The sequence below is a fragment of the Aquarana catesbeiana genome, linkage group LG10 (assembly GCF_042186555.1).
Source record: "Aquarana catesbeiana isolate 2022-GZ linkage group LG10, ASM4218655v1, whole genome shotgun sequence".
Lineage (NCBI taxonomy): Eukaryota > Metazoa > Chordata > Amphibia > Anura > Ranidae > Aquarana > Aquarana catesbeiana.
In genome coordinates, this window is record NC_133333.1 from 156272210 (window position 1) to 156290403 (window position 18194).

The window sequence follows — 18194 nt, forward strand, 5'->3', positions numbered from 1 at the left end:
ACTAACTGTAAAAAATCTTGTTACTTGTTCCAGAAATATTTATAATTGAATTCTACTTTCTACAATGAAGGTTAAATTACCAACTGCAGATTCAGCTGCTATCTGTGATGATGTCATCAAACAGCATATAGTGATGTCATTAGACTTGTGGGGACCAATTTTAGGGGGCAACTATCATCTTTTTCTTGTTTTCATTTTTTTAAAATATATAGTAAATGGTGGAAGGAATTGGCTTAAAGTGTATTTCTGGGCAAAATAATAATATTAATAATAATAATAATAAAAAAGTGAGCAGTACATCTCTGCTATACATGCAGTTGTATATCAGAAAAATACTTGTTGATCTGGGCCAAAATCCTGTAAGCTCCTAACGTACTGGTGCATATGAGTTCATAAAGTCATATGAAAAAGGAAAAAAGAAAACCAAACTGGGAACCTGATAATTGCCTAAGCATGAGGGTACCTCCATGTATAATGGTAGGGTGTGTTCAAAAGCAGTAGCACAAAAATAAAAATAAAGAAATGTGCACACCCAGGGGTTATCTCCTCAATCCAATTTATAATAGAAAAAGGTAAAAAAGCATCACAGAATTCTCCAGAATTTCCCATGTGGTATCTGCCCTCCCCCATGGGACCCCACCACCCCCAACCTATGATAACCCACACCCCTCCCGCTCAAGCAGCGGGGACCCGCTGCCTCTCACCCAACCTCCACATCCCCCCAAAAATTAACTAAGTGAGACCACTGAATGTCCCCCCCTGCAGAGCTGGAACCAGAAACCATATATACCTCCCCTGAAACAAGATGTTACCCCAAGACACCAATATACAATACCCAGAGGTGAATTAAAGCCAGTCAGCCTCCACCACCCAGTACAAGGAGCTCTGCCCCTTAGAACCACAGTGGGCGAATGCAGTAGCTGTGCCTGAACAGGGAAAGCTGGAAAAGCTATCTAGCTGCTGGGTGAAGACCTAAGAGGATGAACCTGACTAGTCATAGCTATTCCGGTCCCTATGCAACTGGTGTGAAAGGGCAATGAGCCTGTCAGGAAGTCCACAGCAGGGAGTAGAGAAGTGACTGTCAGCTTCATAAAGTGTCCAACATATGAAGCACCCTCTAGTGATCTAGGGGTGTTAGTATAGGAAATTTTATTTTAGCTCAGGGCTAAGCCTGAGTTGTGAATCTGGGTCAGGGTTCAGTGACTCTGGGTAGCTTGACGACCTGAAGTCACAGAGACCCCAAACTTCAGCACTTAAAAATCTCCATAGGTGAGGCTGTACATTTTTTTACAGGTTACATGTTAAAGTTACAGAGGAGGTCTAGTACTAGAATTATTGATCTCGCTCCAACGTTCGCAACGTATGTAACCCATGTGTATTTGGCTCTGATACTAGCCAGTGCCTCACCAGTCACTGACCTCACTGCATGTCCCTGCCCAACAGGTCATGTTTTCAGGTTGACAGAAATCATGAATCAGACTGAGACAGAAGTACAGTTAAATCACACTTGTTTAATAATAAAAGTAAATAAAACAAACGTAGTCAAAACATAGCCAAAGTTCGGATAGTCAGACAAGCCAGAAAGTCAGGAAGCCAGGAATCAGCGTAGTGGAACAGCAAGCAGTATCTAGAGCCAGAAGGAATGTCAGTCAAGCAAGTCTTTAACAGGAGCGCAGGAGAAAGTTTCAGTGATGTTGACCAAGCTGAAGGCAGAAATCATCTGGGCTGGACGGCTTAAGTAAGCAGGACTGACGAGCAGGATATCATTAACAGGTGAGTAACTGTGGAAAGATAGGAGCTGGCAATTAGCCGACAGCTGAGCGGCCAGCTCAGAGAAGGAGAGGCTGAGCCCAGCCCTGACAGTACCCCCTCCTCAATGACCCCTCCCCCCCAGAGGACCACTAAGGCTTGAGGGGAAAACGTCTATGGAAATCACAGAGGAGGACAGGCTCATGTACGTCTGAGGATGAGACCCAAAAGCATTCTTCCGGACCGTACCCTTTCCAATGCACCAGGTACTTCATATTCCTCATGGTTCTCAACCTGCACAGGGTGAGGACCAGGCACCAAGGTGGTAAAGCGGTTGCAGACCAAAGGTTTTAATAAGGAGACATGAAATACATTTGAGATACACATATTAGAAGGAAAGTCTAACGCGTAAGCCACTGGGTTAATCCTGCAGAGAATACGGAAAGGCCCAATAAACCGAGGTGCAAACTTCAGAGAGGGAACATGAAATCAGAGGTTACAAGATGACAGCCAGACCCTGCTGTAGGAAGGTGCAGGCAGGCGTCTGCAGTCAGCATGGAGTCTGTACCTATCATTAGCATGTCGCAAAGCCTCCTGGACTTCTGCCCAAGTGGAACGAATACCACGGAGATGCTCCTCTAACGCAGAAATACTCTGCGGAAACAAATGAGTCAGGCAACATGGAAGGTTGGAAACCGTAGTTTGCCATAAACGGGGACAATCAGGAAGCAGAATTTAAGGCACTATTGTGAGCAAACTCCGCCCATGGTAAGAGGTCTGACCAGTTGTTATGATGGTCAGAAATATAGCAACGTAGAAACTACTCCTAGGACTGATTGGCTCGTTCTGTGGCCCCATTAGACTGCAGGTGATATGCAGAGGAGAAAGCAAGCTGAATTCCAAACTGTGCATAAAAGGATCGCCAGAACTGGGACACAAACTGACTACCCCTGTCCGAGACGATCACCTTGGATAGCCCATGTAAGCGAAAGATCTCCCAAGCAAAAATGGAAGCCAGTTCCTTAGAAGTGGGCAACTTCTTAAGTGGAATACAATGAGACATTTTCGAGAACCGGTCAACCACCATAAGGATAACTGTGTTGCGCTGGGAGTTGGGTAACTCCACAATGAAATTCATAGACAGGTGGGTCCAGGGCCTTTCTCCATTGGGTATGGATTGTAGGAGGCCCATTGGAAGGTGTTGTGGAGTTTTACTCTGAGCACACATGGAACAGGCAACTACGAAGGGGGTTACATCAGGGTGTAGACTAGGCCACCATAATTGTTGGTAAATGGCCCAAAAGAGTTGATTCTTCCCAGGGTGGCCAACAGCCTTGGGAGAATGGTAAGTCTGGAGCACGGCAGTACGGAGACTTTCTGGGACAAAGCAGCGGTCACAAGGTTTCTCAGGAGGAGCATGGACCTGAGCGGCAAGAATTTTGTCATCCAAAGGAGAAGTGAGACTGGTGTGAACCGTAGCCAGAATACGATCAGAAGGAATCACAGGAACCGGAACCAACTCTTGGAAGTGGAGGAAAATTGTCATGACAAAGCATCAGCCCTTTAATTCTTAGTACCGGGTAAGAATGAGACAATGTAATTGAAACTTGACAAGAAAAGAGCCCATCACACCCTTCTGGGAGAGAGGTGTTTAGCCTCAGACAAGAATGTGAGATTCTTATGGTCAGTAAGAATGAGAACCGGCACAGTGGTACCTTCGAGGAGATGTCTCTATTCTTTCAGGGCTAAAATGATTGCTAACAGCTCACTGTCCCCAATCTTGTAATTGCACTCCACAAGTGACAATTTCTTGGAAAAGTAGCCACAAAGATGCATAGCGCTCTCAAAGGTAGGACAATGAGACAAAAGGACGCCAACTTCAGTCTCAGAAGCATCAACCTCAAGGATAAAAGGTAATGTAGGATCAGGATGTGCCAACACAGGAGCAGAAACAAAGACAGCCTTGAGACTCTCAAAGGCCTTAATGGCTTCCGGAGACCAACTCTGTGGGTTACCGTCCTTTCTGGTCATATTAGTCAGGGGCTTGACCAGAGACAAGAAGTTACAAATAAACTTCCGCTAATAGTTGGCAAAGCCAAGAAAACGCTGCATAGGACGTAAACCCACGGGTCTGGGCCACTGTAGGACTGAAAAGTTTCTCTGGGTCCATCGAAAAACCAGCAGTGGAAATGACAACCCAGGAATTTAACCTGTTCACGATGGAATTCGCACCTCTCCAATTTACCATAGAAATTGTTCTCTCTTAGTTTCCGAAGCACTCGACAGACGTCTGTGTGGTGGCTCTCCAGGGACTTGGAAAATATGAGGATATCGTCGAGAACCACCACACATAACTGCAACAAATCTCGGAGGACATCTTTAATAAATTCCTGGAAAACTGCCGCTGCGTTACAAAGGCCAAATGGCATTACGAGGTACTTACAATGGCCTTTTCTGGTATTAAATGCAGTTTTCCACTCATCGCCCTCCTTAATCCTCACAAGATTGTTAGCCCCTCTCAAATCAAGCTTCCTGAAAACCGGCGGTCAAATATCTCCGTAATCAACAGAATCGGATAAGCATTCTTAATCGTGAAACGATTGAGACCGCTATAATCAATACAAGGTCTCAGTTCACCACTCTTCTTCTTCACAAAGAAGAAACCAGCACCAGCAGGAGACGAGGATTTGCGGATGAAACCTTAAGAAAGTGCATCTGCAACATACTTCTCCATGGCCCTATCCTCCAAGACCGACAAAGGGTAAACCCGGCCACGAGGGGGTATGGCACCAGGTTGAAGGTCAATTGCACCATAAGACGTGTGGTGTGGAGGCAAACTACCGGCTTGACCTTTGTCAAAGATATCACTAAAATCGCGGTACTCCTCCGGCAGGGAGGAGAGTGAAGAGGTGCACAGGATCTTGGCTACAATCTGGAAACATGTCTTACTACATTGTGGCAACCAGGAGAGAACCTCAGCATGGAGCCAATCAAAAGAGGGGTTGTGCCTCTGTAACCATGGATAACCAATAACCAGCAGAAACTTAGGTGAGGAAATAACTTGGATTGGATTATCTCATAGTGAAGAGCCCCTATGGCCATGGACAACGAAAAAGTCTCATGAGTCACATGGGCAGGCTGTAGAGGTCTCCCGTCAAGAGCCTCAGAGCCTCAATGGCAAGTGGAATGTCACGCAGCTGCAGCGGAATCAAGTACTTCGATACAAAGGCAGCATTAATGAACAGGCCTTCAGCCTCTGTTATAAGATAAGAGTCGATTAGAGCCTGTATCTCGACACACGACTCAGCCCAAGAAAGGGGCTTATCCTCCTGGATAAATGGGGACGAAACAACGCCACCTAAGGTCTGTCCATGACAGGACCTCAAGGTTCGGGCGTTCCCTGGACGGGTAGGACAAAACTTCAAAAAGTGACCTGCCTGGCCACAATAAAGGCACAATCTCTCCCTCCTCCTAAGGGCTCTCTCATCCACAGAGAGACGTGTGAAGCCCAAGTGCATGGGTTCACCTTCACTGACAGACTCGGTACCAGGAGGAATGGGAGGTGAGGGAGACAAGGGTGGGACTGCAAAGCTCGGAGCCAAAGGTACAGGAGGCTTCCGCAAGCACTTCTTAAAGGAAGGTCTCTCTCGGAGTCTAGAGGCAATAAGTATGGCAAACAAGATCAACCTCTCCAGCTCAGTGGGTATGTCTCAGGCTGCTATCTCATTTTTGATGTTATCCAAGAGACCGTGAGAAAAATCAGCCACAAGGGCCTCATTGTTCCATGCAATCTCTGCTGCCGGGGTACGGAAGTCAATGGCGTAATCGACAACAGTTCTCGTACCCTGTTTGATTGACATGAGGCTTTTCGCAGCAGAAATGGAGCGTGCGGGAATGTCAAATACCCTTTTAAAGGAAGCCACAAAGTTTGGGTAACTCAAGACAACGGGTTTTTGCTTCTCCCATAGAGGGTTTGCCCAGGCCAAGGCTCTCTTGGAAAGCAAAGATATCATGAAACCTACTTTACTTCTGTCTGTGGGAACGCCTGGGACAGCATGTCAAAGTATATCTCAACCTGGTTGAGAAACCCTCTGTATTGAACTGGATCACCCCCAAATCGCTGGGGAAGCGGAGCGAAACCAGACATATCTCTTATAGAGGTAATACTTGAGGCGGGTGCCTGCACAGAGACTGCAATTCAGGTTCTACCAGAGCGGCCACAGTGGGAGATTCCAGATGAGCAGTGCGACTCAGGAGCGTCTGTAATGCCATGGCAAACTGATCCATGCGGTGATCCTGGCCATCCAATCTGGAAAAAATATTACCAACAAGTGGATTAACTGCATCTTCTGAATTCATGGCCTTCGCCTACTGACAGAAACCATGAATCAGACAAAGACAGAAGTACAGTTTAATCACACTTGTTTAATAATAAAAGTAAATAAAACAAACGTAGTCAAAACATAGCCAAAGTTCAGTAACCAGAACGGATATTCAGACAAGCCAGAAAGTCAGGATATCATCAACAGGTGAGTCACTGTGGAGAGATAGGAGCTGGCAATTAGCCGACAGCAGAGCGGCCAGCTCAGAGAAGGAAGGGCTGAGCCCAGCCCTGACACAGGATTTCCGTCAGATGAAACGGCTGTGGTAATTACTAAGGCGCAGTGAACCTGATCAAATCACCTGTGCAAAATAATGGAGAGCCTGAAAACATAATCTGTTGGGGCATCTTGAGGACTGTAATTGAGAAAACCTGGTTTACAACCAACTGCTGCATTGTTTAAAAAAAAAAACTAAGTGCAAGAACATTTACAACACTATCTCAATTGAAAAATATGACAATTAAAAGTTAAGCAAAGACTGGTGTGGCCTATTCTCTGTGATTAAAACTCCCCAGTTGCTGGCCAATTTTACACAGCTTTATCAAATGTGGCATCCTAATTCTTGTGCTAAAATACCTGCTTTTGCCATGTGTCACTAATGCATAATGACCTAACCCTGTGGCTGGCAAATTTTACACTGCTTTGTCATCTGTGGTCTCTTCAATCTGGAATGAAAAAGAAAGCCTTCCTGTGCACTGTGTCTATGTGTAATTTTGGCCTCGTTTTTTAAAAAGACTGTCCTGTCACTAACCAATTTTACACTGTTGTATCAACTGCAGTCTCTTATTTCTTCATGAGAGTTTCATTGGCAAAAAGCATGACAGTTTTGCATCAGCAAAGGGGAACAGTCAGCAAACCACTGGTCACTTCCTATCTCAAAGTCCCATGTGGCCCTCTTTAAATTACCTCTTTTTAACCAAAATGAACTAGATTGGAGTGCTGCTGTTGTATGTAAGCCAAACTAATTGTAAAAGAAAAACAATAACTCCACAGTCAAATATGAACAACCAGAGAACAGTCTGTGTCCACTTCCAGCATCCCCATATCTTTAAAAGAGAAGTATGGGTTTGTTTTAGGTAGATGCAGCATTGGTCCGATGCTGCATCTGTCCCCCGGCGCCTCTACACCGAGAACCAATTGATCGAAAATCGGCCATCGCTCGGTTCTGACAGTTCCCCAAGCAGAGAGCTGCAGACTGTCAATCAGCAGCTCTCCACTCTGCTTCATCCTCGATCATTGGAGTGCTGAGCTGTGGAGGAGGCAGGGAGCGGCCGGGCTCAGACTCTTAGTGAAAGGCTGAGCGGGGTATCAGTCCAGGCACCTGGCGGATCCCGACTTCCATTGTCGCGATGCCTGGACTGACTTATGTGACGTCAGCAGAGAGCAGAAATCAGCCTGCTCTCTGCTGAAAACGGGTCACAGGAGTGCAAAACGAATTGCACTCCTGTGACCCATAGGAGAAGTACAGCCAAACGATCTTTGGCCATACTTCTCCTTTAGGCTGGGTTTACACTGTTGCGAATTGGATACGGGTTTCCCCACAGCCAATTCGCATAGCAGAAGATTGTGACCATCTCTCTATGGAGCCGGTTCACACATCTTCGCAGCAGCTCCGCTGCAAATTGCAAACTGGACTCCTGCTGTGAGCCAGAGTGTGCTGCAATGCGAACCCAGCCTTAAACAGTTTTTGTTTTTTTCCATGTCACATTTGAAGCCATGCGAAAAGAAGTCTCTCCCAGCTGTACGATATGTTTAAAACTTTTTTTTTGGCATTGGTACATGTCCCCCATGACTGTGCCGAGCATGCTATGCCTTTTTTTTTTAACAATAGCTTGCCTATTAGCTCTACAAAATACCCAGCATTTTAATATTTAACCCTATAGACTTCAGTGGAGTTTGACGCTTTGGGTCCAGCAAATTATAAACAGGATTCAGCAAAGGGAATGGAGCAGACTCTAACATGATTCTGGCATGCTGCTTAGCTGTCCTCATTCATACTGATTATGTTTACCATAAGCCTTGTATTTAAGGAAACCTGTACTAGCAGCAGCTTGTAGCTTGCCATTGCTGACCTTTCCTTCTAAAAATGTAAATTTTTGCAATCTAGCAGCTTTAGGACCTTTTAAGTTACTGACCTGGAAATAATGTGCAGGTCAGGTGTTTTCACTTCACTTGCTGCATGTTCTGAAAAAGGTTACCATTGGTAGCCCCATATTAAGCTCAGTGCAAGTTTCCTTTTAGGTATAATGATTTGAACTAGAAATCATAACTCTATTTGTTTGCAAATGTATTTTATGCTTATTTTGTTCCCTTAGCACCATAAAGGTTTCTAATGTATGTTTATTCTGTTCTGGGAAGTGGTACCCACCAGCCCTATTTCTGTACTTGATATGGGAAAAAGACCTTCTTATGGGTTTTTGAAGGCAACCAAAAACGAAAAATGCATAACCATTTATGTATAAAACCACTTTTTATTTCAAAACTCTAAAAATACATAGCCTTGTTAAAAACACACGTGACCATATTTAGGCCAAGATCCATTGTACACATCAATATGCAGTTGATACATGGCTGTATGATGCCCTAGCAAACTATCTGCTGAACATCAAATCCTCCAAACAGATATGTAACATTGCCAAAGTATCAACTGCATACTGATGTGTACAATGGATCTTCGCCTAAATATGGCCACGCGTGTTTTTAACAAGGCTATGTCTTTTTAGAGTTTTGTAATAAAAATTGTGTTTATATATAAATGGTTATGCATTTTTCTTTTTTGGTTGCCTTCAAAATTCCATAGGAGGGTCTTTTTCCCATTTCAAGGGTCATAAAGTTTTCCATGTAATGCACAAATGTTTCTCATTGCATGTAGGAGACACATGCAATGAGAAACAGCAGCACAGTGGTGTAGTGGTTAGCACTTTCACCTAATAGCAATAGGGTTGCTGGTTCAAATTCTTACAACGACACCATCTGCCTGGAGTTTGCATGTACTCCCTGTCTGTCCCTGCGTGGGTTTCCTCCAGGTACTCTGGTTTCCTCCCACACTCCAAAAGACATGCTGGTAGGTTAATTAGATCCTGTTGAAAAATCGGCCAAATATGTGTATGTGTTTGTAAGCGTCTCAGGACCGCGCTATACCGCAGATGGACACCGGTGGCAAAAAGTGCCCTGAGGCGCTTCAGTTTGCAAAGGTAGTGCTATACAAGTCATTCATTCATAGGAGACATGGAATATCGTGTCTAAATGACCACTGCAAAATCAAGTCCCGCTAACTGTGTACACACACACTGCATTACAACAAATATGTCAACTTTTCTCTGTTCTGGACGCAATTGTGTGGGACTGTATAGGCAGGAGGAAGCAAAATGGGTAATATAAACTATTTTGAAAATAGATTTTTACCTTTTATCGGGGTTGTAGCTATACTGTTTTGGATCCCAACTCAAAACAAGCTCAGTTCATTAAGCTATAATGATTGCTATTTGCCTTAATGACAGTTACCGTATGTTCAGTAGTGACAGCTAATGAGAGCTACAGATAACGCCCCACATCACGTGGCTAAGAATAAGGATCACTACAGTGAAAAACGTGTTATAGCTTTGTAAATTGTGCCTCATCTGACTTGGGACCCCTTGAGATCTTTTTATTGTTAACAACACTCATTTAGAGCTGTATGTATTGTAAGGTAAGATTATACTTTTTTTCAGGTGGCATGGAGTGGTAGCAGGTCAGGTTCAGGAAATAAGCAAATACGGAACCTACTTTCTCCGATATGCATAATATGAAAAAAAAGTAATGACTGATATAAGGTAGATGCATTGGGAACAAGCAGTACTCACCATAAAAATGGCTCTCATTTAAAGTGGTTGTAAAGCCTCCATATACCCAGTGAAGTGAACAGCCTCAGGTGATACACAGAGATGAAACAATTCATCCTATATAAGTTTTACATGTATATCTGCTGTCTTCCCCTCTCTACACCCTTTGAAAAGTGCAGATCATGTTAAAAATCTTTCTTCATCTGTCTCAGCATAGTGAAGAGGATGGAGAGACTGCACTTACACTGTGTGAGAGCTGATTGGAGGAAAGGGACACACCCCCCTCTACATAGGCAGAGGAACGAAGGAACATGCAGAGCTTTATTATGAATAGACAAGCTCAGTGCTAATCTCCCTCTAAGCTCCCCCCCCAACACTAATTTTTAGCTCGTGTTATCTCATGTGTCGGAGAGCTTTTCAGAAATAACTCATGCTGATAACAGAGGAACAAAGTACCAGGAAGAAACAACACTTAGAGCTTTGTAGAGAGATAAGTAAACACTACAGATATATGTGCTTAGTTACAATTTCATGAATTGGGTTTACAACCACTTTAACATACACACAAATGCCTAATGCTATATAACTGTGAACACAAAACCCTCTTCTAGCTGGTAAGCACTCCGTGAAAATGCTTTCAGTGGGGCAACAAATGAGACAATTATTCTTGGATCAGCATCAGAGCTGGTCATCCCAGGTACATGGGCCCAGTAGTGGTGCTTTCTGAGTCATTGCTACCTTTACTCCACTGCCTTTAACAAAGAAATGAGAGGAAATTGGAATATTGCAGGATAGCCAGAAGTCAGTTACACTTACCTTGATCACCTCAGGGCATGCATAGTGAGGAGACCTGGTCACAGGGGAGTAAGGCATGAAAAAAACAACAGGAAAGGGAAAGACAGAGAAAGAAGAGGGGTGTTAACAGCAGGATAAAGTGAAGAACTTGTTTAGTAACTCTGTTATCCCCAATGTATGTTAGGATATTCCAATCATGTAGACATGCATGGCTTGTAACATCAGCGAGCATGTCAGTTCTGATGCAACAAATTCATGGCGGTGACATGTATGACATTTGCCTCCGACAATTTTGAAGCATATACAGTATTGGAAGTCTGAGGTAAATGGCATGAAGACATAAAACAAAACACAGGGTACTCACACATTACATTGCATGCTTAAACTTAGGGTGAGGTGTTGCCTCTAGCAACCAATCAGAATTCTCTGTAATTTTTTTAGTGTTGCTAAAGCCAACACCATTCTTTAGACCTCATATTGAGTAGTTAAGCTGTGAAAATGGTATACCACCCAAGACACTAATTGAAAAATCAATAATGATGATTAAAAAACGGACTGGAACTTACAAATACTGGTATTCACAGCTTTAATTTGAAAAGATGATATGGTAATGTTTTGACCCAGTAAATTAAAGTGGAAATCCATCACAGATTTTGGGGGGGTTTGAGTAAGCTGGGAAGGGGTTTAGAACCAATGTAAGGTTTTTATTGTTGCCTGGTTCTCCAGTGTTGAGTTTTGCTCAATGACTACTGATACTGGCACAGGGAATCTACGAAATTTTTCTAGTGGGGACCCAGACAGCAATAAAACCCAACTAATCCTTCCCTATTCTACCCAAAACACCCTTCATTTCAGTTCACTTATCCAGTTATCCTATTCGCTATAAATAACATATAAGTACATAAAGTAATCTTTCATGTGCATGTGTAGTCAAAATCCTTTTTCATTAGTTTTGGCTATAGAGAATGGTTCGAACCCCTTTCAATTTAGTTTTTGCTGTATGTGTCCCTTTGCGGAGATTTCTCTTCAATTCCTGGCCTAGAGATAGTCACACACAACCATCTCTAGGGTTTACAGAGAATGGTCAGAAAAAGAGAAAATATCCAGTGAGTGGAAGTTGTGTGGACAAAAATACCTTGTTGATGTCAGAGGAGAATGGGCAGACTGGTTAGAGATGATAGAAAGGCAACAGTAACTCAAATAATGACTCGTTACAAAGAAGGTATGCAGAATACCATCTCTGAACGCCCATCCCTTTATGACTACAGTGTACTCATCTTCTGATGGCTACTTCCAGCAGGATAATACACCATGTCACAAAGCTCAAATCATCTCACCACTGGTTTCTTGAACATGACAATGAGTTCACTGTACTCCAATGGCCTCCACAGTCACCAGATCTCAAACCAATAGAGCACCTTCGGGATGTGGTGGAACGAAAGATTTGCATCATGGAAGTGCCGCAGATAAATCTACAGCAACTTCGTCATGCTATCATGTCAATATGGACCAGTCTCTAAGGAATGTTTCCAACACTTTGTTGAATCTATGCCATGAAGAATTAAGGCAGTTCTAAAGGCAAAAAGGGGTCCAACCTGGTACTAGCAAGGAGTACCTAATAAAGTGACCAGTGAGTGTACAAAATAAGGGGGTTCTCCAATTCTGGTATCCTAGAAAAAGTGTCTCTGTAGCTCGAAGCATTGAAAATGCACAGTTACTGTACAATGTATGCACACTTCTTCTCCCAATGCACATTGTTCAGTACATTGCAGTGTCTTATTTTGCTCATTAATCAGACCATATATTTTCAATAGGCTGCCAATGAACAACTATGAACAACAAAATCATACACAAACTTAATTTGAAACTTAATAAAGTTAAACTAAACATACCACAATGCACAGATAGTTCCCATCTTTACATTGTGGTGTGCTGGCAAGGTGTTTTTTGGGTGTCATTTCAAATAGAAAACGCCTTAATGCAAATTGTGTATTGCAGTATCGCATTTTATTGGATTTTTCCAGCCTAAAATAATGTCTTACAGAGTTTATTGACTGAGCTAGAAAAGAAAAAGCATAATTTGTTCAGGGGTACCCCAACTTTGACTACAGTAGGACATATTTGGGAACTAACAGACCTACTGGTATAAGTTAGGGACACAGTTCACGTAATTGCCCCTTTGTACTTGTAATAACTATGTTCTTTGTTATATTACCGGAAAATAAACTTTTTGCCATAAAGCTCATATCATATAATAGAAAATGCTCTTTTTTCCTGTTAACCTGCTTCCTCACCTAATGCATACAGCCTTCCAAAAGATTAGTCCTGGATTCACCTCTTATCTCCCTGCAGTATATCTCCTGCAGGTTGTCCTTCCCATGGAGAGCTCTCCTCCAACATTTTAGACCTTTCCTGTGTTAGGTCATTAAATTGTAACTCTTAGGAATCAAAGAGATTTTCTTGAAGATAGAACAGGCTAAAGGCTCAAGCAAAGTGCCTACACATTCTGTATACCCATTTCAGTCAAAAAAAGCTTTTTTAACCGCTTCGGCCCCAGAAGATTTTACCCCCTTCCTGACCAGAGCACTTTTTGCGATTCGGCACTGCGTCGATTTAACTGACAATTACGCGGTCGTGCAATATTGCACCCAAACAAAACTGACGTTGTTTTTACCCCACAAATAGAGCTTTCTTTTGGTGGTATTTGATCACCTCTGCCGTTTTTATTTTTTGCGCTATAAACAAAAAAAGAGCGACAATTTTGAAAAAAACGCAATTTTTTTTACTTTTTGCTATAATAAATATCACCCAAAAATATATTAAAAAACGATTTTTTTCCTCAGTTTAGGCCGATATGTACTTTTCTACATATTTTTGGTAAAAAAAAAATCGCAATAAGTGTATATTGATTGGTTTGCACAAAAGTTATAGCGTCTACATAATAGGGGATAGTTTTATGGCATTTTTATTATTTTTTTTTTTACTAGTAATGGCGGCGATCTGCGATTTTTATCAGACTGCGACATTATGGCAGACACGTCGGACAATTTTGACACATTTTTGGGACCATTGGCATTTATACAGCGATCCGTGCTATAAAAATGCATTGATTACTATAAAAATGTCACTGGCAGGAAAGGGGTTAACACTAGGGGGCGATCAAGAGGTTGATGTGTGCCCTAGTGTATTTTCTAACTGAAGGGGGGAGGGGACTGTGTAGGGGAAGAGACTCTGCATGAACAGACGATCTGTCACTTCTCCCCTCAGAGAAGTGACTGTGTTTTTACACACACAGATGCTGGTTCTCCATGTGCCCCGAGCGATCGTGGGAGCCTGGCGGTGATCGCGACCGCCGGGCACTCACATCGGCTCTGTGGGCGAGCAGGGGGCGCGCTTCCCTAGTGGCCACAGGGCGAAGCGACGTTACATAAAGTCGTTTCGCCCAGCCTAGCCATTCTGCTGCAGTACAACTGCGGCGGCTGGTCGGCAAGTGGTTCACAAAAACCTTTATTTGTAAGTTAAGCTTCGTATACACGGCACGATTGTTGGCAGGGGATTGTCTGTTGACAGACTGTTGTCCTAAAATCTTTCCGTTAGTACGCTCCTTTTGACAATTGTTGTCCAGCTTTCGGCCAACAAATGTTGGATGACAGGCTAGTAAATTTTCGGCGGACAAGGGTTTGACATCAGATTTTCGTATGATCAGTACACAAATCCGTCACACAAACGTCGAAAGTACAAACATGCATGCTCGGAATCAATGCTCACCAAACAGGAATTAGCAAAGGGTGGCGCTCAAGAGCTGAAATTCCTCGTAGCACGTCACTACGTTCGTGTTTGTTGCTCGACAATTGTGTACTGTTAGTATGCAAGACAAGATCCTGGCACACGCCCTTAAGACAAAAATTAGACGCTCGGTTGGCCAACAATCGTACCGTGTGTATGAGGCTTTACCGGTATTTGCCGCATCTGCAGAATTACTGGATATTTATCTGCTTATTGCCCTGATTGTTTTGAGACAGATAGCAATGGGAAATCATTTTACAGTTATTACTGGAAAAAGAAGTATTGATAAGGCTACATTCACAAGAGCACATGGGTGCAGCTACTGGTGGCCACTGGTGAGACTCAGAATCTTACCAGTGGTACTAAATGCTGCCTGCCTAGGCTGTGTGAGACCAGCAACAGCTGTCAGATTTGTACTCTGTGGAAATCAATGGTCAGTGCCTCTGCTGTTTGAATGTAATCACTCATCTTAAAGGTTACATGCGAATAGAGCCTCTGACCAACCCTGGACCCTGGTATTTCTGAAGAGTTGTGGCCATACACAAACTGGCTGCAGTTTAGAGTTCTGGCTTGCAAAGTATACTTTGCATAGCTTAGAGTGTTGCTGCATCCAGAGGTGGCGTTTAGCAGCTTCTGAACGCAGCAAACTATCTTCACCCATGCTTCTGTGTAGCCTAAGAGTCCTTTACCATGGGCTGTCCCATGAGGTCCGCCTGTCAGTTTTTCAGGCGGACCTGATCGGATACTGCATTGTCCTCTATTGGGCGGCAGATGTCCGCTGACACCTGGTGCCATCCGATCCAATCCTGTCCGCCTGGTACACACAAAGTTTTTTTTTTTTTTCGTTCAACCCTGACAGATCCCCGTACTAACACACGTGATGTTAGTGAGGTGATCCCCCCTGCTGTGCCTTTGTGTTCTGACAGGGAGACTGACTGAGTTTTAATTTATAACCAAAATCTATAAAAAAAAAGTTTTGCCGGCACATGCACGTTAATAAATAAATAATATCTGTACAATAAAAACACAATTACTACATTATGTAAAATGTGTACTCACCCACAGCTGGTCTCTAGTAAACTGTCGCCGACCTGCAGTGACGCCATTCCAAAATCTGCTATTCTTATGTTGTTTTTCTCATCTAACAATAAGTTTTCAGGCTTCAAGTCTCTGTGGCTGATCAGGTAAACAACAATGAAAAAGTATTAAATAATGACATTTCCGACAAGTGGTGTTTCAGCTACATTTGTATCAGTGGTACAACCAACAGTGTAGCAGCCCTGGTAGCTGCTGTGGCAGCCAGCGCCATCTCTCTCTTCCCCTATACAACATCTACCACATACCTACAATTATTATGCATGAGTGGGGCTCACAGATTGGAATAGGCAACATAGGAAGTTAACGCTGGGTCATGGTATTTTAAAATTAGTAGGACAATACATCTTTATTCAGAGAAGAACTAACCTGTGAGTTTTCAGAAATTACCTTTCGTAATCAAAATGGAACAAGATTTCCTTTTCACTCTGTTGACATCTAGATGGCGATAGTGTTATGAAACCCAATCCTTGGACATCTCCTAACTACCCTGATAAAGACTTTAGTCAACTAGTAGCCAGACTATAGATATTCACGTTTTGCATATTGTTAACACATAGTAACTAAACTTGATGTTAAAGTTTTACTAAACCCAGCCAGGACCCTGCCCTCACTATATCTGGTCTCCCATAGTACACAGAACATAGAAATGCAATTATTTTAGTAATTATAAACTGCTAAATACCCTTTCTCATCAGAAGTATATAGCAGTCTTGTGACTTCTATCAGTGTCTGGTTAACCGCCTCCAAACCGCCCCACATACATTTACTGCAGAAGGGTCCTTCAGCGGCGAAATCACATACCTGTACGTGATTTCGATTTCTGGGTCTAGGGCCGCCGGCAACCCGTTTCCACTGTGATTGGGCACACAGGAGCCAATCAGCATGTCCGACGGACCCGATGTTCGCCGGCATTCATTACCGAGATCGTTACCGATCTGTCCTGTTTACATCTGCCTATGTAAACAGGACAGATCACCATTTTGTCAGAAGGAAAGATGGAGATCTTGTAGTTCTGCTAAGCAGGAACACGGATCTCTTCCCCCAGTCAAAGCACCTCCCCCACAGTGAGCAAACACTAAACATTAAAACATTAAACATTAAACCTTCGATCGTCCCTGATGTTAACCCCTTCCCTGCCAGTGTCATTAGTACAGTGTGCACATTTTTTAGCACTGATTACTGTATTGGTGTCACTGGTCCCCAGAAAGAGTCAAAAGTGTCAGTTAGGTGTCCAATTTGTCCGCCGCAGTGTCGCAGTCCCGCTAAAAATTGCTGATCGCCGTCATACGTGTAAAAAAAAAATTAAAAAAATTAAAAGTCCATAAATCTATCCCAAAGTTTGTAGACGCTATAAATTTTGTGCAAACCCATCAATATACGCTTTTTGGGATTTTTTTACCAAAAATATGTAGCAGAATACATTTTGACCTACATCGATGAAGAAATTTGATTTTTTACATTTTTTTATTGGATATGTTTTATAGCAGAAAGTAAAAAAATATTGTTTTTTTTTCTCAAAATTGTCGGTCTTTTTTTTGCTAATAGTGCAAAAAATAAAAACCGCAGAGGTGATCAAATACCACTTGATCACCTCAAGAGAGCTCCATTTGTGGGAAGAAAAGGACATCAATTTTTTTTTGGGTACAACGTCTGAAGGCAATTGTATAGAGATTAGGGCTGAGGAAAAAATCGATTTAAATCTTGAATCGAGTTGAGAGATCAAATCGATTCAAAATTTAAGCAAATCGATTTTTTTAGATTTTTTTTTTTTTTTAGATATCTATGGGCTGCCCGAGACTTGGGGGGACCACACAGTAAGTTTAACTGCATCTAGTAGAGGTAAACTGTAATATCCTACACAGAACTTATATCAGTCCATTCTAATAGTGTAGGCGGCCATTGAGATGCTTCCAGAAAATAGTTGGCTCTCATGCTGGTTCATTAACTTTAATGCTGGAATCCATATACAGATTACCAATGAATTATTCAGAATGTACTAGTATATTTATTCTGGGTATTTTTCTATATAGATGTATTTTACCTATTTATCATGGCAATTCCCTATGCCACATAAGACTTTCAATTGGTAGTCATGAGGACATTAAATTTAAAATATTTGGAAGGTACATATAGGGAATGTAAATAGAACAGTCAGGATATTGTATATACCCATCAAGATGGTAATGATACTTCAACAGTAGGTTTGGAAAATTTCACAAACTGGCCCATTTGGAAGGAAGGACCATTTGGAAGAAAGACAGGAAGGAACTAGAATTGTTTCTGCGATAGAAATGATTTATTGACGTTGATGTTGATTTATCAATTTGGGCTATGCCATAAATTTGATATGAATTGAGTCCAAGACCATTTTTAAATATAAATTCTTAATAAAATTTGTATGCCTTAAATTTTCAAAATGTAATTTAAATTTGAGAATATACCTATAAGACAAATGTATAATGCAAATTCTAAGTGGTACTAGGCTGTTCAGTATTTATAAGTAAGTGGTTCAAGCAAATAAAGTGTAAAAAAAAGCATCTGCTGGATTTATTGGGATCCGAAT

At 42.4% G+C, this 18194-nt stretch overlaps 1 protein-coding gene across 7 annotated transcripts in view; it reads right to left on the bottom strand.

Annotated features, from left to right (window-relative positions):
* LOC141110962 (serine/threonine-protein kinase BRSK2-like) overlaps positions 1 to 18194 on the bottom strand; it is a 495524-nt gene that overhangs the window by 100754 nt on the left and 376576 nt on the right. For all 7 annotated transcript variants that reach the window (XM_073602807.1, XM_073602805.1, XM_073602806.1 and 4 more), the window contains 2 exons: positions 15593 to 15709; positions 10769 to 10802 (listed from right to left, as the gene is read on the bottom strand). In XM_073602807.1, the coding sequence (XP_073458908.1) occupies positions 10769 to 10802; positions 15593 to 15709 (151 nt within the window). The remainder of the gene's footprint in view (positions 1 to 10768; positions 10803 to 15592; positions 15710 to 18194) is intronic.